The 21,375-nt window shown below is 39.9% G+C and overlaps 1 protein-coding gene across 9 annotated transcripts in view; it reads left to right on the top strand.

The window, feature by feature from the left end:
• Window positions 1-21,375, top strand: part of MBNL2 (muscleblind like splicing regulator 2) — a 106,541-nt gene that overhangs the window by 70,236 nt on the left and 14,930 nt on the right. For 2 of the 9 annotated variants that reach the window (XM_032201865.1, XM_032201857.1), the window contains exons 3-8: window positions 4,091-4,255; window positions 7,299-7,499; window positions 8,454-8,717; window positions 14,928-14,981; window positions 15,636-15,789; window positions 19,020-19,055. In XM_032201865.1, the coding sequence (XP_032057756.1) occupies window positions 4,091-4,255; window positions 7,299-7,499; window positions 8,454-8,717; window positions 14,928-14,981; window positions 15,636-15,789; window positions 19,020-19,055 (874 nt within the window). Of the gene's footprint in view, window positions 1-4,090; window positions 4,256-7,298; window positions 7,500-8,453; window positions 8,718-14,927; window positions 14,982-15,635; window positions 15,790-19,019; window positions 19,056-20,469; window positions 20,565-21,375 lie in introns of all 9 variants that reach the window. The other 7 variants (XM_032201874.1, XM_032201911.1, XM_032201891.1 and 4 more) reach the window with 7 other exon arrangements.

The following is a 21,375-nucleotide window of genomic DNA, read 5'->3' as shown; positions in this document are numbered from 1 at the left end:
AGAGATAAAGGTAATTTTAGTAGGTAAAAACTAACTCATTATTATGCATAGGCAATTCCCAGCCCGGGCCTGGATGAATTATTATTATTGTTGTTACCATTAAAGCAATGGTAAAATACTGAAAAACGCTGTGGATTTATAAAATATTAAATAAAGAGATGTGGCTATACAATCTGCAGTCAGGAAATGGGTTCTCAGTATTTTAATATGCACGGTTAAGGTGGTTTACTTCTGCACTCACTTCTTTTTGCTTATTTTGAAATTGTAATTCCTGGCTTTTTAATATACTCCAGTCTCTGGGCTGTTTTGTGCCACTGGTTTTCGGCAAACTACATATTGGTCTTTTTAGGGAAATCTATTGATTTCAGAAGAAGTCGGTGGTGTGCCACAGCTCATTAAGGGACGTGGGTTTGGCACCAAACCAGGCAGGTAGCTGCTCTCCAGACCATTGACCCTATGGAAGCAGAGTCGCCCCTTGCTGCACCTGGGCCCTTTGAGCCCCGTTGTGTTCCCAGCTCCCCATGTGCATCCCTTCTGCCTCCCACTTCCTTACGGGAACAAACCTCTGGCACACACCAGCCACAAGCCACAGCACGTCCTCGGTCTGCATAATTAGCAGTAGAAAAGTAGTGTTTCTGCTGAAACTTTCCATTACCTGCCTGAAGTGTCATGTACAGCTAGGCTAGCTGTAGAGAGCCAAGCAAGAAAAATGAAGAGGTCAGAGGTAGGTGCCATGCTTCCTGGATGAGGGGAGGGAGTAACAGAGCACTGGGAACTTAATCTGAGATCCATTCATCGTTACTATCAATTACAGGTAGGGAGACAGCTCACTGCGAGTGAGCTTCTCAAGAGAATTTGTATGGGAACTGAGCAACTGCTTGTGATGTGCATGTTGATAACCTTCACTTCATGGGCGAAAGCAGTTTCTAGGGCACAAGTTTCAAACCAATCTGTCTGCACACCCTGTTTCAGAACTCTGACTCATATGTGGGAGTGGGTTAAAAGTTGTATGAAGCAATGATTTTCCCTGCTGCCTGCCTGCCTCATCCTTCAAACGCAGTTAGTGCTGCTGTGCACCAGGCAGTCTGTGGAGCAGCTCCTGAGCTACTGAGATGGACCAGGCCTCACTCACGCACCCTAAACTCAAACCACTTGGTTTTGCCTCTGTATTTGTTTTGAGGTGGCCTGCTACCGCAGTAGTTTTTCTACAAGAATCCAAAGTAGGCCTTTATTGTAGACCCAACAAGGTGAATACTCCAGCACTTCGTGCACAGTGCTTTGTTCTGCTGTTGGGTTGGTGTGTTGCTATCATCTCAGTTGGACTTTGGTTTTGATATTTCAATAAACAGAAAATCCAGGGTCACATTTGACTGAGGTGATACCACAAGTTCGAATTTTCATTCTTGCATTGATCAGTTGTTGGGAATCAGCCCAGTTCTGCTCTGAAACTGTTCCCATCAGCAGTTCATAGGGGCACGGAGCATTTCTCGCCAAAGAAATGAAAAGTCGCTTCCAGGCATTTTCCCCCAACCACTGAAAGTCCAAAAAGTGAAACTGGGTCTCAGAATTTATTTTGTTTTGGTAGCTAGGACGGGATTCATCTGCTCACTATTTTCAGTGCTCATTCCATTGCCATTTATTTTGGGTCATTTCATTTTAACAAGGCTTGATCTGTTTACAGTGCGTCTGTAGCAGCGTGACGGGGCTACACAAGTTCATTGCTAACCAAGAGCTCGAAAAAACTAGTCAATGAAGCACAAACATGAATAGCTTCAGAGAATGGAGTAAATTTTTATGTGCTTGAATTATTTTGGAAAAATTTCTGAAATAACCAGTCTTTTGTGCTCTGTGGGTTGCTTTGCAGAGCTTGAAGCGATGGTGTATGCTAGCCATGTGCTTTGGGAGGTGGCAGTGGAGTGCTCACTGTAGGCTTACTTCAAAGTTGAGGTACTTCAAATGCCATGGCAGTTGAAAGTTACTCCCTAATTGAGGATCACTTTCATTTGCATTGGTAGATATTTCCATCAGATAGATTTACGTGATTTTATTTTGCTGTTTTCGTTTTCACATTTGCTGTATGAACCATTTACATACAAATTAGATTAAGGTTACATACAAATTAGATTAAGGTTAAATAGGTCTCAGTTAAAAATGTCTTAATCAGGAAATCCTCATCAGCCAACATAAAAGCACACGCTCGTTGCTGCGCTCAGGGGTAAGCATGTTCCCATTTAACATTGTAAAGGCGACGGCCTTATTACCCCATGAATGGCAGAGCCTGCCTCTTGCTTTGTCCAAGGCGAATCGTGACGACTTCTGGTTCTCCTTATGCCAGCTGACAAAGTGACTTTCCTTTTGGGTGCATAATTAAAACCCTCAGAATTAGTGACTCGTGGAAATAAGGAGGAAGAGCTGAAAATGGCTGCACCTATACCAGCATGTCTAAAGAGCACCAAGTAATGTTCCTGGGCACTGAGGCGTAGCTGTCTATAGACTGAAATTTTTAGCTTTCCTGAACTCCTTTTGGCCTCTGCCATTCAGTACAGTCACAGCATCCAGGGGCTGTTCTGGTGCTAGCAGCAGGTAAGGGCTGTTCTCCGTGGTTTAATGGTGTGGAAATAGCTGTCTGCATTCCCCTTGGCCTCGGTGCTGGAGAGCATTCCTAGACGTGTTTAATGTTCTCCTGCACAGGTAGCTATTAAGTCCTTATCGCAGATTAGAGCTGGAACCAGGAGCGTTTCAGTGTGTGAGTAAAAAGTGTGACATTAATACTGCCATTCTGGGACATCCAAAGCATACAGAGGGTTTTGGAGGAAAAAGTGTGTGTGCGTGAACACATACGCGGCATCCGAGTACGTGTGTGCTGTGTGATGTTCTCTCACAGGGATCTTAATGTTCTCGAGGCTATAGGAGGGTATTCCTGCCTGGCAAAGCATTACAAAGTGCTCATACCAGAGAATGGAAAGTTTAAGAAGCACTTCTAAAAAAGGTCTCAATTTGGAAACTTGTTTCTGCAAGTTGAGTGTGTCACTTCGAGTTTGACTAATGCCCTAGGTCCTCCGGTCACAGCTCTCAAAACTTCGTGACAATTTATGAGCCATGTTGTCAAAGAGCCGATCTCACCAAGTCCAGCCCTGCGGCTGCAGAGGCAGATACACGACCTGCTAGTGCACCCTACAGTTTCCTTTTCTGGGGGAAAATGCATCTACTTCTTACGCTGCTCTGCCAACCTTTTGGCCAACATGTAGTCAGTTGTTGTAGAGGTGTGCTCCACGCCCGTCACCTCCAACACAAATCACCTCAAGGATGGCTGCCCACCACCATCAACTTTCCAAAATAATCCAGCTTCTGTTGTCTGTACTATCTCATAGCTATCTAAAACCCCTGTCTTCAGGCTGTCTCCTTTTGCTGTGCACCTTCAGATTTAGCCCCATGCACTTCTACTGAATTTAGGCTCCAAAAATACCAACTCGACTTCTGTTATTTTATACCTGAATGGAAAGAGTTCAAAGTTTTACCCAATGCAATAAAAACAGGAGGCAAAGTTTTATATGATGTAATAAAAACAGGAGGCCAGAAGGCAGTGGACTGTAATAAGGATGAACGTACAAGAGAACACAAGCAGAGAGTTGCCACACAGTTATTTTTTAATATAATGTACTTACAAGAATTATTTCTCTTAAAGGAGGCTTACATTTATCATTCATAATGTAATGTAATTCATAAAAACATTTATGGTATGGTTACACTGGGTACCCAAGCCAAGATACCATGAGAGGCAATTCAGGCAGCCTGGATAATACTCAGCCTATTAATTGTACAGCAGTGATCTGTACTTAACAATGAAAGTGCCATCAACAATTTTCAAAGCCTTTCTCCTTTTCCGTGGCTAATACCCTTAACAATCAGTCAGAGGTAGTGGGCTGAGGCAGAGCTCAAGGCCATCAGCTCCTCCCAGCCTGCTACACGGTTCCCAGGAAACACCCTGCATTTCATTACTGCTCGCTTAGCTTGTGGTGTAATATTGTGCTGCGGGGCATTAAGCTATCATCAAAAGCAATAGACCAATTAGTGTGACTTCTTTTTCCAGGGTCGTTGTACAAGGGAGAACTGCAAGTACCTTCATCCACCAACACATTTAAAAACTCAACTGGAAATCAATGGCAGGAACAACTTAATCCAACAAAAAACTGCAGCAGCAATGCTTGCCCAGCAAATGCAGTTTATGTTTCCAGGAACACCACTACAGCCAGTGGTAAGTTTATTTCTCTGGTGGTGTTATCGGTAAGTAAGTTAAGGTAGAAGAATATATTGACCCACAAAAGCTCTCTAAAGTGGTACCAATAAAAATAATCACCATCTGTTGATTTAGGGAACTGCTGAGATGCTAGAAATATTTTCATTTATATTTGCATTTGAAGAGATGAAGGAGTGTTGCTGGAGATTTGATACCTTTTTTATCCTAGACTCACTTCCTTTTTATCTCTCTTTTTTTTTTTTTTTTTTCCTTCATTCAGTTCCTGTTAGGTTTTGTCTAGATTTGCAAGGATTTTACCTATAATATCTCTGGAGGTGTAAAGTTGTATAACAATAATTTGTTAGTAAGTTATTTGAGTAGGATTGCAAAGTTCCCCTCTCAGAAGCCTGTGAATTTGAGTGGCTTCAAGCAGTATTTAATCCCAATACCTGGAAAAAAGGGTAATGTCATTCAGGGTAATGATTTTTCTCTCTCTTCTGATCTGAAGTGTCCCAGAATAAGAACTGATGATACGTCCACCTACAAACTCTGTGATTTATTTTAAGGTAATTCACATGGTACCTGGAACACTTCAAATCCAGTAGGTGACATAAAAATAGTGTCCTGCAGCAACTTTGGGCTGTACATGAAAATGATCAGTTGCTGTGGACTGCCTTTGCAGTTCAGCTCTTCATTGCACCAGACTTCCAGAGACACGTAACCTGAACAAGACTTTTCACGTATGATATTTTCTCAATTCGAATGCCCACTGTAAGGCACTGGAGTGAGATTTCTTTCTCTAACTTGAGGCGTATACAGCATTGGCATCAAATTTTACGCTGGGCTTCCTAAATCCTTTGACAGTTTATCAAAAGAAATAGGCACTTCTAATTACCATTCACCTGGCTTGTTTCAGAAATCTGCATTCAGATTATATGGTTTGGTTTCTTTTAAGTGCCTTTGTCTTTCCATGAACTGTCAAAGGAGATAAGTATAAGCATCTCAGGTTAGGACATCTGTATTTGGCTACATTAACTGGCCCCAGATGCCTGGTTTTACACTTGAAACATCTGCCGTGAGGTGGAAGGCATGAGCAAAAAATGGGTGTCAGAAGTCCCTGAGTTTCAGGTACATGTTTATCAGCTTTCAGTATGTATGGAAGATGTATCTTGATACATTGTCACGACGTGTTTTGGTATTTCCTGATTTTCTACTGCTTAAGTTTTCACCAAAAAAAGTTTTCATGGAATAATAAAAAGATTCAACTTCTTGGTATTATGAATAAAAATTGGAAATGGCAAAATCATGCTTTTTACTACTCACTCATTTTATCATTTGAACTTTACAATTTCATTGAAGTAATGCCTTCTGTACTGATGGCTGTGATAAAAGTGGAGAGTTTTATTTCTCTGTCATGCATAAATTGCCTGATTAAGATGACTCAGCCTTGACCAAATGGATAAAATGTAGAAGAAAATTCCATAGAAGTCATTTGACATGTAGATTTATCCTTAAAGTTGTATCTGATACAAAGATGGTATTTATATTTTACATAACACATACTGTCCCTAAAATAGTTGAACCATTGTTTCATATAAATCTTCATTATTATGCTCGAAATAATTTAGCTCACACTTGGCATATAAACCATGCTATTTGATATCGAGCAGTTTTGATCTCTGATAAAAACAGAGCATTATTCACTTCTAACGCTCTAGGGCAAATAGATGCCATTTCCATACAGTTGGCTATCTTGGCTAATGTGCTGCTCTCAGCAACTTCTTGGTACTAACTGAAACTCAGTTATAATTTAGTAAAAAAACAACGAACAAACAAACAAACAAAAACTAGAAGTAAACCTTCTAGCGTGTGTGCTTTCTCTTGCATATTTTCTGTATAATTTGTGTGTTGGCTTCCCTTCTGGAACCAAGGGTATGCAGGCCACCTTGATGAGAAAGACTTTCTTCTTTCATTAAGTGTTTTTAAGTCTTCCTAAGTCCATCTCTAGTGTTCAGCTATTCCATGGTTCATTTCTAGCTGCCAGTTTACTCAGGGACTTAATTTGTGACTAAGTTAATGTCAGATTTGTACTGTTTCTGCAGAGTTTTGCATTTATAATCATAATTATTTACCATTATGGCTTCACTCTCTGGAGTAAACATCTGCTCTGCAGAGCTAAATCACTTTCCAGTCATGACCGTGGTCTGACCATGGTGATGTTCTGCTTCTACCCCCCTTGGAGCTGGTGGTGACAAACCCACTATTCTGCCTTGGTAGAGCTGGGTTTTAGAGTTACACAAGTGCTCTTTCTTCTGGTCGTGACTTCACTGACTTGCTCTAAGGAGGCACGAAACGGATTTTTAGACCCTTATCTTTCCTTCCAATCAACCTTTTTTTTTTTGTAAGATGAACTCAAGCTAAGTCTGAGTAATCGCTTTCTAAATATTGTGTCCAGCTGAGATTATAATATTTATTCTGCTTGCCACTGGTGACAGCTGAGCACACAAACATTTGCAAAGGTGAGACTTTTTGATGTGTGAGCCATAGCAACTCCTCCAATTGCAGGAGCTGGCTGAATACAGCATGCAAAAAGATGGAAGTTACATGCCAAAGAGTTCATTATCTATAGTCTTACTAGAAATATGGATTTAATATAGGTAATAATGCTTCACCTGTGAAATCTGGTACTTTGAAAGAATAGCCTGTTTTCCAAAGGAAAGTAGGTATTGAGGAAAAGCAATAAAGTTCTGTTATTTCAATTTTTTGATGTGTAAATAAGCCTGCAATATAAGCTGGACCTCCATAGAGATTCAGGTTCACAGTGGGACTTCCTTTGCAGTGGCAGCCTCTTTTCCAATAGCAGAGCTACAATGTGCAGTTCCTAGTATGCAGCTGGAATGTATTACGTGATTAAAAGAAGAGAATATGCTGTGTGTTTTGCCAGCTGCTTGAAATTCTTTGATTAAGAAAATGAATCGGCGCCAGGGAGAACATGCAAAAGACAACTAATAAGCTCTTGATTAAGGGTTTTTTCATCTTGGTCTGTGTTTTCATTTTGCAGCCCACATTTCCAGTGGGTCCCACAATAGGAACGAACACGGCTATTAGCTTTGCTCCTTACCTAACGCCAGTAACACCGGGAGTTGGCTTAGTCCCGACCGAGATCCTACCCACGCCGCCTGTCATTGTTCCTGGAAGTCCACCGGTTTCAGTCCCTGGTTCAACTGCTACTCAGAAACTCCTCAGGACTGATAAACTGGAGGTATTGTGGGCACCACCATGACTAGAAATGTGATTCTCTGTCAGGCTGTAGGGAAGCTCCTGGAGGAGAAAAAGCATTATTTTGGAAACTATGCTCAAATATAGTTGCTCAAAGTGTAGACATCATAACTAGACAGAATTCCTACACTTGCAGCCAGTGGTAATTAAATACATTTATAAGGTAGTGCATTTGCTCAAATTTAACACACAGAAATCAACATGAAGATTCATCTTTCTTAAACTTCATCTCTTCAAATAAACCTCAAGTTTGCATGACCGTAAAGGTATGCTTTGGTGAAATACCTAGCAAGCACATTGTCACTGCAGTATTATTATATTATTATATTATTATATTATTATATTATTATATTATTATATTATTATATTATTATATTATTATATTATTATATTATATTATATTATATTATATTATATTATATTATATTATATTATATTATATTCTTATTATTTTATTATATTCTCCTTAGAAAAATCAGCTTGTCCATTCTATTCATTTAATTATTTTTAAGGAGGATGTCCGCTTTATTTGTAGACTCTCTACCTCATGTATCAGCAAGAGGAACTGCATCCATAGCAGTGGAGTTGCAAGAATATAAACTACAGTTAGAAAGGGACTGAACATTTTGTGAGTCTCAGCTAGTTTAGCAGGGGCAGTTTCTTCAGTAAGAATCCTTCCCAGCTGTTTTCTAAGCAGGAAAAGGAGAGACATTTGGGAATGTTTCTGTTCCATGTCCGTTTAGCCACCATACCACAAAGCTACCTGAGGAGCCCAATGTGCAAGGGTAAAATAGACGCGTTTCCCTCTCCCAGAAGAACATAATGGGTTTATTAAATCGGATTCAGTGATCTCACCGGGGAAGGGGATGGTCCTTTCTGGGGGGACATGGGCTCTCCCTGCCGTTTCGGGTTGCAACCAGTGTTGTTTTGCACGTAGGTGTGCAGGGAGTTCCAGCGGGGCAACTGTGCGCGTGGAGAGACTGATTGCCGCTTTGCACATCCGGCAGACAGCACAATGATTGACACAAACGACAACACCGTAACCGTGTGTATGGATTACATAAAAGGTCGTTGCATGAGGGAGAAATGCAAGTATTTTCACCCTCCTGCACATTTGCAGGCCAAAATCAAAGCGGCGCAACACCAAGCCAACCAGGCTGCGGTGGCAGCCCAGGCAGCTGCGGCAGCTGCGACTGTGATGGTAAGTGCTGGCATATATGGCTGCTTTTCTTGACAGAAGCTCTTTGATGCCTATTTTGCTTCAATTTAATGCTGTTTGCTTATACTTTCTTTTTCCCTTTTGCTTTTTTTTTTTTTTTTTGGTAAAAAGATAAGAATTGATAAAATTGCTAGTATTGCTTGATGGGAGGAAGCGCTCTTTTTCTTCATTCCCGTATTTGAATGCTGTATTTCTATTCAAGACAGTGAAGCAAATGACACTCTATACCACTTCTGTTCTCTGCCTTGATTATATGTTAAATTTGCCCCTCGTATTTCCAAACAGAAATAAAATTGTTCAATGTCCATTGGAAAACAGGCGTGGATATGCTGGTTTAGCTCTGAAAACTCTGAAATATATAGATGTGGAAATTTGGAAGAAAAGGAAGAAAAGCAAAGAGACGGTTTTTGCTTCGGAGGTTGGTAGTAGAAGAGAGACCTGTATCAAGATGTCATTCAGTTAGATACCTGAGCCTAACCCAGACACTTTGGTCCCACCTCAGAGGCGGTGGAGAAAAACCTGCATATTCATCCATGCTGTTCATTTGTTCATCACAGAAAGAAGAGGAAGAATTGTCCTCTGTAGATCTTTCCCCACTGCCTAAGAAGTGTTGACTATATCTTTTTGCACTTTGGTTAGGGGAGATGAGTCTCATGCTAAGAGACCTTTCTTGCCTCTCCCACTGACAAGGCAAGTTACTTGAATCTCTCCATGATGCCTTTCTATTTTCTATTAGAATAATGGTGTTAAAAAGCAGGTAACTAAAATGGAAATAGTTCAGAAATAGAAGAATAGTTCAGAAATAGTTCAGAAAAAGCAGAGTGAGTGTAGCCAAAAAAAAAAAAAAAAAAAGAGATTGAGGACTTTCTATTTTCAGAAATTTTAAGCTCTTACTGAAAGCTGTTCAGACAAGTCAGCCCGTCCTTTTACCAGTATTGGTTATCTCTTATGGTTGCTACCAGGAAAGTTGTTAAATTTAAGTAAAGTGGTATTGATAAAGTTAAATAAATCGAGCATGCAGGATTTGTCTTGGGAGACAAAATTGCTGGCAGTAAATCAAAGAATCGTTGTCCTCATTGCTGGCACTGGAGGAATAATTAAGCAGATGTGGTTTGTGGACTTGTGGGCAGTGCATACAATAGTGACAGACAATACAGTTATTCTCTGGGTAAGGAGCCTACCAGAAACACAATACAGTACAGTATATAACTACCCCAAGCTATTGTATTTAGCAAATGAGCAAAGACCAGACTTTTTGAGGAACAAAGGATAAGTTATGCAAGAAAGTAAACCTACAAACAGAAGAAAAATTTTAAAGTTGTAAATTCTTTCTCATATAGTTTCCCAGTGACTGTTTTACACATGATGATTTTTAGTTAAACTTTCCTGTGCTTGCGGAAATTGAATACCATCTGGAAATTAAAGCAGAGGAGATTGTATTTTTATTCTAATTAGCTTCTATTGTGCAATATTTATTGACCATTTAGAGAATGTAATATTTCTAGACAGAATACTAAAGAAGAAAGGAGAGAGATGAGGGGATTCATTTTTTTTGCGCTTCAGTAATCGTTGGATAGATATCCTGTGATTTTAAATAAGCCATAATTGGAGTTGCATTAGCCTCAAAGCAAGATGAAGCATCTTTGGAAAGACAGAACTGAAATGTTAGCATTCTAATGTCATGGAGGAAGAAGACTGGGACCTGTAATTCAGGGTAACTTTTTGCAGAAAAATATATACAGAATATTTTCATGGAATATTTAGACTGTCAAACAGAAAAGATTCTTTTCAATCCAACTGTTTTTTTATTTAATGTAGACTTGAAACAATCAGATAAAGTGAACGAAAAATCACCAGCACGACAACAACAAAAAAGTGGTAGAAAAGACACATGCCTGCAAGGCTTCCCAAGAATGAACAAGAATACTTAATTGGATCTAGAGAGAAAAAATAAGGCAGAAATATGAATGCCTAACTATAGGACTCACTTGGAGGTTGCTCCCAGGATGAACTGTGTCTAAGAGGTTTTCCTTCATGGGGGAATTGTCTGCGTTGCTCTGGTCCAGAGGGCATTCTTGTAGGTGAGCTTTGTGGATGGGGTTACAGCACTGAAGGCAGAACTTGTAAGAACACTGAAGGTCAATGAAGTTTGCAGTCTGGTACTAGAAAATACCCTGCCTGTACTTCTGTACACTAAAGTTAAGGAAATTTTGCTCGGATGTCTTAGGTGACCCTCATAATATGAACTAAAAAGAAAGGAGAAAGACACTGTGACAGAGGCTATAAACCACATGCAGCGTAAATCCAAAGCTCATTAGAAGATAGTCATCCATCATTGTACTCAGGGAGCTGCAGGTATTCATGTGGAGCATCAGAGAGCATGCAAAGTCACAGAATAATGTACAGCCTAAATTAAAATGTGAATTGATAGCTGGGGTTGGAAGGGACCTGTGGAGACTGTCTAGTCCACCCTCCCTGCTCTAATAGGATGAGCTAGAGCAGACTGCCCAGGATCATGCGTAGTTGGCTTTTGAATGTCTCCAAGGTTGGAGACTCTAAAACTTCTTCTAGCATGATTAAATCATGCTTACAGTAATTTGTTTAAGTTATATTTAAATAATTTAAATAATTAAATAATTTAAATATATTTAAATAAAATCTCCTGTGTTTCAGTTGGTTCTCATTGCCCCTTCTCTTGTCGCTGGGCACCACTGAAAAGAGCCTGGCTCCATCTTTACTCCCCTATTTTATTATACACACTGTTGAAATCGCCCTGCATCTTTTTTTCTCCAGACTGAACAATCTAAGGTCTCTCAACCTTTCTTCATATGAGAGATGCTTCATTCCTTCCATCACCTTTGGGGCTCTCTATGGGACTATTTCTAGTATGTCCATTTCTTTCTTGCACTGGGAGCCCAGACCTGGACATAGCAAGACATACGCAGCCTCACCAGAGGTGGATATGGGGGAAGGATAACCTCCTTCAACCTGGTCGTGATGCTCTTCCCAGTGCATCCCAGGACACAGCAGCCCAGGACACTGTTGGCTGCCTTTGCTGCGAAGGCACAGTGCAGACTCATGTTCATCTTGGTGTCCACCAGGATCCCAGAGACCTTTTCTGTTAAGTTGCTTACCAGCTGGGTGGCCCCCAGCACATACTGCTGGCTGTGGATGTTCCTCACCACGTGCTTGATATGTTATTTCCCTTTACTGAACATGAGTTTCCTCCATGCCCATTTCTCCAACCTGTCTAGGTCCCTCTGAATGGCAACACAGCTGTCTGATATATAAATCACTCCTCCCAGTTTTATACCACTGCTGACTGGACTCAAGCTGGACTTTATGTTGCTGATCACAACTCTTTGATCCTGGCAGTTGAGACAATTTTCAATCCACTTCACCCCTTCCACTTATTTAGCCTGTACTAAATGAGTTTGTGAAAGTGAAATGGGAGACAGTGTAGAAAACCTTCCTAAGTCAAGAGAAACAACATTGATTGCTCTCCCCTCATCTACCAAGCCAGTCTTGTAGAAGGCTATCAGGTTGGTTAAGCACAATTTCCACTCCATAAATCTGTGCTGGCTAGTCCCCATCAATTTCTTGGCTCTCCTGTGTCTGGAGATGGTTTTCGGGAGGATTTGCTTCATCACCTTCCCAGACATTGAGGTAAGGCTGACTGACCTGTCGTTCCCTTCTTTCCCTTTTTGAAGATAGGGGTGTCATTTACTTTCTTTCAGTTTTCAGAATTTGCCTCAGTCATAATGACCTTGCAAAGATTGGTAAGAGTGGCCTCTCATTGTATGACATTTTCCAGCTCCTTCAGCACCCACTGATGCATCTTATGAGGTCCTGTAAACATCCAGTTTGTTTAAATGTTCCCTAACCTGATCCTCTTCTACCAAGGATGCTGAGGCCATGCCCCTATAGGTCATCTCTCCACTTCTTGTGTGCTTCTCTTCTTTATGTTTAAGTTTAGTCAGGAGCTCCTTGCTCATCCATGCAGTCATGTGTATCTTGCTCATATTCCAGGATGCATTATAGCATACAGATGTGGCATATGGCAGAAAAATATTATGCCTCAGATTGTTTGACAATTTTTATTATTATCTTTATTTGCTTTCCATAGCATTTTCCTATCTAGTCTGTAACTGTTTATTTTTTGGTTGTTAGTTATGTAGGAGCTTAAATGTTGAGGAGTTTAGCTGATGGAACAGAAAGAATCAAAAGCTTTTACCATCGGGACAAAATGAAACATAAAGGTAGGAGGGAGGAGTGGATAGGCAGTCTAAAAGCTTGAAAAGAGGGGAAGACCACAAGGAATCAAGGTCAAAGGTCTAGAAACAGATCAATTTAAAGCTTTTGGGTTGAACTTGGTATGGAAGATGAGATGAAAGCCAGTAAAAAGCTTCGAAGTAGGGAGATAAGGGGCAGAAGAGCATGGAGAAGAGGTGGAGAAAGGCAATCAGAAATACAGAGATAGTAAGAAAACAAGTGAGATAATACCTGGTTTTGGATAATAAAGGTAATTAACTGAAATGCTCTACTCTTACTGATGTTGGTTTGAATTTATGGGCTTCACCATCACATAATGCTAAATTCAGTTCTGATACTTCACCTCCATGTAGACTTCCATCAGGAGTGGATGCAGAGTGGGTCTGAGGCTGTGTTAGCTTACCGGAGCGATGTCCCCCGTGGTAGGTACCACACATCAGCTGCACAGCACAGCACCATGCTGAGATGCAAGAAGGCTATCCACATCCTCATTGGCATCAGGTGTTTCTTGTTATATCCAGGGCTTGACCCAGACAGATGAGCAAATCCTGTAGATTAGTTATATAAAATCCAGAAATGTGCTGCAGGAGAGTTGAGGAGGGAGCCAAGGAAAGCTTTGTGTAAAGTACCTGCAACAGAGCTGTGAATGAGGAAAGCAAGGTCTATCCTGCAAAATAACCTGTTGGCACTAGCTAATACCATGACCATAAGCTATTTGTAGGTGTTTTGTGCCTTGTCCTCTTTTTTATACTTTTGTTCCACATTTCCACATACTGATGTCAAGATGGACATAATTGGCATATCCTAAAAACAGCTAAATATCAGCATGTGCCTGTAAAAAAAATAAAACATCTGATTTATAAGTAAATTGTCCTTTCTTTCTGAAGGTTTATAAACATTATTTGCACTACAAAACTCAGAAGTAATATTTTATATGAAAAAAATTCAAAGAATGTCATCGTATCAGCCATAGGTTTAATCTTACAATGAAAATATACATAAATTTATATGTCTATGTACTATGCCTACATATTTTCTTTAAAAAAAAATAATAATGTTGAACTAGTATTGTAAATCATACTTTAATGTTCACTTTTAAGCTGGGAGCAGTGTTTTCACTCCCTGCTCCCCAAGCTGGTACTGAAGGTTGTAGTGAAATTTAGAAAATATGCTTTAAATTCTGAAAGGCTGTTTTTTTTCCTCTCAATGTAATGTGGTAAGTCACAAGGAAAAAAAAAATCTACAACAATGACCCACTTGTAGGGAAAAAAATAAGGAATTAATGATAAGTTAGTGTAAGACATACTGTGTAGTCTGTATTGGAAGAGGGGAACCTCTCGTTTTGAATCCCAAACTTATTGAATTTCGTGGTTTCATTACCTAAGACCCTCACCTTGCAAACTCAAGCATCAGTAGCATTTGTAATGCATTACAACTTTCCCTAGTGCTTTGGATTTGAAAATCCAGCGTTCAAAATTGATTTTGTTGGCAAATTTGACTCAACTAACTTATCAGAAATTCTTGTAGGAGTATCCTTAAAACTCTCTGCATCTCTGTGAAGTGTTTATAAAATGCTTAATAGTGTCTGCAAGCTGCTGTTTTACTCAACTTTCCTGAATTTCAAACATCTATATTTTACTCTCTTATATGCTTTTAACTAAGGTATAGTAGATGCGTTTTTGCTTCAGTACTAATTCGAAAGTGTAATATTCATTTCTTTAGAAGACATTTTTGTTGTTGTGCATGCCTAGTGTTTTTTGTATGTTGTATATTGCATTCAGAATATTTTTTTCCTTCTCACCTATCCACAATGCAATGCCGTTCCCATGACGCACCTCTGCTTGCTGTTTACCTGTATGTTAATTCGCTTGACTCCCATTGGCCCACTGCCATCATGTGCTCGCTGCCTGTTATTAAAAGACTCAGTCGACTGCCAAAGCAATGAAGCGACCTCTCGAAGCAACTGTAGACCTGGTACTTTGACCTTTCACCTTTTGCTTTGCATGTAGCTTTTTTTTATTTTATTTTTTTTTTCGGAGAAGCAACTAATGAAATTTGTACCGCTTTCTTTTGAACATCAACCAGAAATGATTTCACATACTCTTAATTTACCGGCAACTCGGTACCGTATTTATCCATCTCATTCTCATACGTAATAAACGCAGACGATTTCGTTTGGTTCCTAACATGGTTTCATTTTTAAATACCTCCTCATAAAAAGTCGAATTGAGATAAAACTGCTTTTGTAATTGAAAACGCTTAACATAATCCATTAATCTATATAATAATAGGAAACAATACTTAAATTAAAAGAACATACTTGGCAATGAAACACAAGTGGTTTTTTCTCCCTATAATATTTGAAAGCCTATTTAAAGGAAATGCCATTTTCGTTGCTTTAAAGGCCTTTCTTTTCAGTAGTTGTGCTGCTACAGTTTTAGGTTAATAGTACCATGCTTTTGCTATCAATAACAAAATTTCACTCATTTTACATTGCTGTGCTTTGAGTTAATATGCATGGCAAGGCATCTTTAGCCGCTTTAAAAATAATAAGTTTTTGTACTTTTGTATATGTTGCAGACAATGCCTTGGAAATTACGCCGTTTTAACTAACTTTCTTATTTACAGGCCTTTCCTCCCGGTGTTCTTCACCCTTTACCAAAGAGACAAGCACTTGAAAAAAGCAATGGTGCCAGTGCCGTTTTCAATCCCAGTGTCTTGCACTACCAACAGGCTCTTGCCAATGCTCAGTTGCAGCAACATGCAGCGTTTATCCCGACAGGTATGTTGCACCCGCACTGACCCCAGGTTGTGTAGGGTAGCCTCTACCTCAGCCAGTTGCGCTTAAGGAAAGGTTTTATTATGCTCCCCATCCTGCTTGAGATGAGGCCTGCATAGTTATTTCCACGCTGGTTTAATTCCTTCTGCAAAGTGTGAGGGTTCAAGCTGAAATCCCGGCACGCCGTTAGGCTGCTTTCCATTTTCATAGCCTCCTTCATCATCGCCTACAGTTCGCCCTTTTTTCCTACATCGATTTGGCTGTATTTTGACTTCACCTGCTAGAGCTTTCCCAGGGAATGAGAGGGCAAAACACTGCTGGGAAAATGCTGGGAAAAGCATAGGGCTTTGAAGATGCCACGGGTGTCCCTCCATGGCCCCTCCATTGCTGCTCTGCAGCAGGGTGAGAACGGGTGCCCCAGCACGAGCCTTCTGCTCATAGCCGTACAGGAGCATCCTCAAAACAAATTGCTCCCCTCCTTGGCACTAAAGGGGCTTGGAGGCATCAGGTTTGTTCTCTTGGCTTTCCTTTTGTCACGCTACCAGTACTTTTCCTAGCATTTGCAGCTAATAGCTGAGGTTGTAGTTCTTCGTCCGGGTGAGCCAAAGGTGAGAGGATGCGCTTTGCATGTCAGTGCGCAGAAGCCTGTGAGGTCCAGAGGCTTGAGCTGCACCACGGTGCTGGTGCTGGTGCTCCTCCTCAACACCACGAAGGAATGAATGCACTTGGTATTTGCATAAACAGTGGCACCAGAATCCTCTAAATTATGTCAGTCGCCCCTACTCCAAACTTTCTGCAGTTGAACATCCTCTCTAAGGACCGATGTGACGTGGTCTGCGGTTGACAAATAGCATGTTCTGGTATCAGAACATGATCATGGAGAGCAGTCAGAACCATTTATAACAACGTGTTTGCAAACGCACTTAACATTTCAGCAATATTATTTTAGTTTATAGGAATAACGCTGGTTTAAACAGGGAATGAAACACAACATGCAAGGATTGCCCAATCTATCAGCATCCCCGTATGTCTCTGAGGATGAAAACAAACACAGATGGCATTGACTTCATGAGATTTTGCTATAAGGCCTGAGTAACAACCTTGGAGCGTGCCCCTGTGTTGATAATAGCAAGTTATAGAATGCTGTATTTTTAGCACACTCATGCACCAGAATATCTGTGGCAGAAAACATGCAGACTTTTATAGGAGTATTTTAAAAAATGTTGAGACTGCCTATTTGGACATGAATGGAAGACTGCCCTGTGCTTAATGATGTAGAAATTTATTGTATATCATAACCCTAACAATTTGTACTGATATGCATTACTCCTGCTCTTAAGCGCTCCCTTTCAGGGCTTATAACTGTTGTAAGGAACTGCCATAGAACTTAAATTAACTATGCAAAATAAAGTAGTTAAAACTTTTTTTTTCAGTGAAATAGCGTTTGGATATTTTCCATATTTTTTGAGTGCTCGTGCTTCTTTAAGTAGCTCATTCTTTGTGCCATTTATTGTCCATCCCTCTTTCTGGCTAATGGCTGTAATTACAGTAGTACCTTATAAATTTCTCATGGTAGAAAGGGTGGATCTTGGAACCAAACCTTAAGGGCCGGATTATTGACAAGCCCAAAACAAGAGCTCAAAAAGGAAGAGGGAGGGATAACAAAGCAGACGGAGCCCAGGCCCAGAGTGAAAAGCCTTTCTTAAGATGTTGAACCTCCTGCTCTTTGTGAACACCATCAGGGCATTAGAGAGAGGAGAGAGATGTGGGAGGAAGCTAGAAAGAGGGAACCCGCTCTATATGAGTGGGTGCAACGTGCTTTTTGTTAAAGACGCTTTATCCAATATTCCCATGTTTCCTGGGAAGTCCAAGAGAAGGTTGGATTTGGTGGGTGCGAGGCCTGTCATGTCACCTGGCCCTAAGGAGCAATGCATGACGTTATCTGTTGGGTTTTAAATGATGATGTGATATTTTCTGAACTGGTATAATTTTCAAATGTGTTCCTTGTGTGTGTGTGTTCGTGTGTGTTAAAAAAAGTTAACTTTTAAGACAAGTTTTGCTGCTGGAATATATATAAAACGTAATTGTTTTATATAACCTCTCTGCTTTCTTAACCACTTGCTCCCCTAATAAAACGTGTGGGGCTTCACTTAGCATGGCTTACCTCCAAATTTTTGCATTTCCCATGTTTTACATCAGTTTGATTGCTTCATCGCCTCTCCTTCTTGCCTGGTGAATGATCTCAAAACCAACAGATCCTCTCTCTCCTCCCATCGCTGTTCGTTAGTGTTTTTATGGCCGCTAGACTAGGAACTGTGTGTGTTCTCTGGGGGTTGTTCTTCCGTAAGGTCATTCATAGTTACGCTGCTGCTGCTGTGATGGGCGGGGAAGAGGCTGCTGTAATAATTAAACAGGAACACAGGAAGCATATTTGATTTTATATCAAATATGTGTGTATGTGGCGGTAGTCTCCTTGCCTCCTCACCTTCACCAGCTTGCTGTATGCCCTGTACTGAAAACACGTTGTTGTTTTTTGTTTGTTTGTTTGATTGATTTTTTATTTTTCTTTTCGTTTGGTCTTTTTAGAAAGGCTAAAGGTGGACTCAGCACCAAAGCCTATGGAACCTTTTGCTGCAAGGGTACATACACACTTACATGTGCTTAGCTTGGGAACTGTCCCAGTAGTGTTTTCACCGGTCAGAAACACCTCTCTGCTACAAGCCTTGCATTAAGAACACGTATGTCAACATGAAACATAAATTAGACAAAGCTTCTGCAGAGTGATATTAGGTACTTCCATTTTAACTTCTTCCTCTGCTGCACAAGAAGTTGATGAATCTGTGCAGCATTAAGCTCACTGAATTATGCAGTGAGTTCTAAAATTGCCAAATAATGTGATATTTAATCATAGATGTTTCTGTAAACAAAAAACCTGTTGCTGCAGTAGTACTAAATGAAAGGGTAAAAGTACTGAAGGAAAGAGCTTATGAAGGATCTTGTGTGCACACAGAAACATGCCAAAAGTCATACAATATACCCAAGTAGGAATTTAATATGATGAACATAATCACATTTTTATGTTAAAGCAAAACTATGAATGACCTTAAACTTTCATTTAACTAACTTACTTATCTGTGGTTATGCTTGAATCTCACTTTGAATGTTAACTCTAAACAGCTAACCTGTTTCTTCCCTTTATCCACTTTTTTCACCTATCATTGCATGACACGCAGGGTCAGTTTTGTGCATGACACCCGCTACCAGTATTGGTAGGTTCCAAATTTCTTTATTGATCTCTTTTATAATGTATATGATGTATATTCACTTGTTTCAAAAATCCTAGGCGAGATTTAGCCAATGACTAGAATTAAAGGTTCACTTGTCCTTCTGGTTGACTTTGTGCAGTATTTAGATTTGTAGAAGAAGCTGCAGTTTAGATGTGATATCACCTGCTATAACAACTACACTGCAAAAGCAAAATATCATGAATTCCAGTCTGCTTTTCAGTTTTCAAAGTTTTATTTCTCTTTATATTTTATATTGTCTAGTACTATAAAATCATAAAATACTGGAAAAGCCAGCAAGTTTCATCAGTGTTTTAAAGTTTCATAGTGGTGTGCCTATTTCTCCTTTTTGCTGTGTGTTAGAAAGTTTTATCAGCGTTTCCCAGAAATGCATGCTTTGATCCACAAAGGGTCTGTTGAAACCCATGATCTGAAGCTTACTCTTCCTTGAAATACGTTTGGAATGAACATTTGGGGCATGCAAAATTGAAGTCCAGTGCAACAGACTTCAAGATGGAAAAGTAATCTTCCTTCTATTCTGTAGCCCCATCCCAGAGATTTTTTTTTGTGGGACTACTCAGATAAGCAGTTAAAGCGTTGAGCCTTTAAAACATGAAGTTAGTATTCTCTCATGAAGATGCTGATGAAAATTCATTCTTAAAATGAGTAAAAGCAGCAACTTTCACAAAATTGACCTTGCTTTTTTAGATCAAAATAGTATTTAAATCAGGAAAATTATTATTATCCTTCTGCTTTTTGCCTCAAAGCAGATGGCAATTTAGCTCTGGTAAAGTCTAGCAGTTTTGCAGTGCTAGTAGAAAAAAAAAATGCATAAATTGGATTATAAAGGAAGACAGCAAGTATCTGGCTTACTTAAAAATGAAGATGCATGAAAATAATTTGGTTTTAATTCTGTTTAAAAATTAAGATAAACAGTTACAATTTTCCTTCCCAGTTCCAAACACTCTCGTTTTTTAGCAGACTTTTATTTTGGAGTGCTTTATGGCAACACTGGGGAGAAAAAAAAATCGTCCCTCTGACAGTTCTCAGGTACCAGGCTATTTTGGCAGAGGCCTTACTTGTTACATAAGTTATCCCATTCTTTGAGATAACATCTGCATTTTCAATGTTCCTTGCTCTTTTTTTTTTTTTTTTTTTTCTGGGAATCGCCGATTGTGTTGACAACCTTCCTTTAATTGTACTTGTAATAAGCTATTTTCCCTTTTTTTTATTTCTCCGCCACGCTTTCTCGCTTTGCACTGTGATTGCATGCCATCTGCCGGTTTAACCCATGACGATGGCTTGCCGCTCTTGATATTCACCATGCCAAAAATACCACTTCTCTTACCATAATGCTGCACCCTCCTGTTCATTGCTTCCATGGTTCCCCTCCTGAAAGTACCCATGATGCACAACGCTACGGCCGCCACTGTCTCTGCAGCAACAACTCCTGCAACAAGTGTTCCCTTCGCCGCAACAGCCACAGCAAATCAGGTTTGCTCCTTTTAAAGCTTTCTTTCACAAGATCCCGAACTCTAAATGAGTGCTGAGATTTTTATTTACTTTTATTTTTTTAACAAAAAAAATTCTCCCGGAGAATTTTTTTTTTCTCTGTGTTTACCCCATCAAATTTTTACTTTTATTTTTAAGTCGTTTATAGCAAGTGTTTGTGGGACAGGTTGCACTTATTTAGAGTTAACATTTGTTGCAAATAATGATGTAGCTGTGTTTTGTGTTGCAATGTTTGTACCTAATTATTGTGTAATTAACCCAGCTGAAGTTAGAATCACCATAGTACTGGACTGCTTACAATAGTCTGTTATTAACTCCTTAAGTTCAAATGAAGATCATCACAGATTCCAAATATTCAGGTGTGTTAATGTAACCTTCTCCATGCAGTGTGTGGAAGTCACTAATTCGTAAGCATGGAAGCTGTCTGAAATAACAAGCAGAACAAGGCAGCTAAAAAAAAAATGAGAGAAACAAAACTGAATGTTTTCTGTAAATGCTAGTGATCGAAACAGTCCTCGAGGTATTTATGACTGTGTCTGCTTTATGTTCGAAAGAATATCTTTGACCTGGAAAGAGTATTTCCCTAAGGAAGGACATTATTTCAGCAATTCCCCAGGATTATTGGCAGAGACAGACTAGGCAAGATGATACTTTCTCCTTTTCTTCTGCGGTTTGTTATGTTAATGGCAGTTTTCATTCTGCTAGGGTCTCCCCCTCCTCCAGTAGGACCTGGTCCATAGGGAGGTGTATCTATTGCAGCTTTTTCCCTTCACTCCACTGAGGCTCAGCCCTG

Source organism: Aythya fuligula, chromosome 1 (genome assembly GCF_009819795.1).
Source record: "Aythya fuligula isolate bAytFul2 chromosome 1, bAytFul2.pri, whole genome shotgun sequence".
Lineage (NCBI taxonomy): Eukaryota > Metazoa > Chordata > Aves > Anseriformes > Anatidae > Aythya > Aythya fuligula.
The sequence above is the reverse complement of the archived record's forward strand: the minus strand, read 5'-3'. Positions and strand labels throughout refer to the sequence as shown.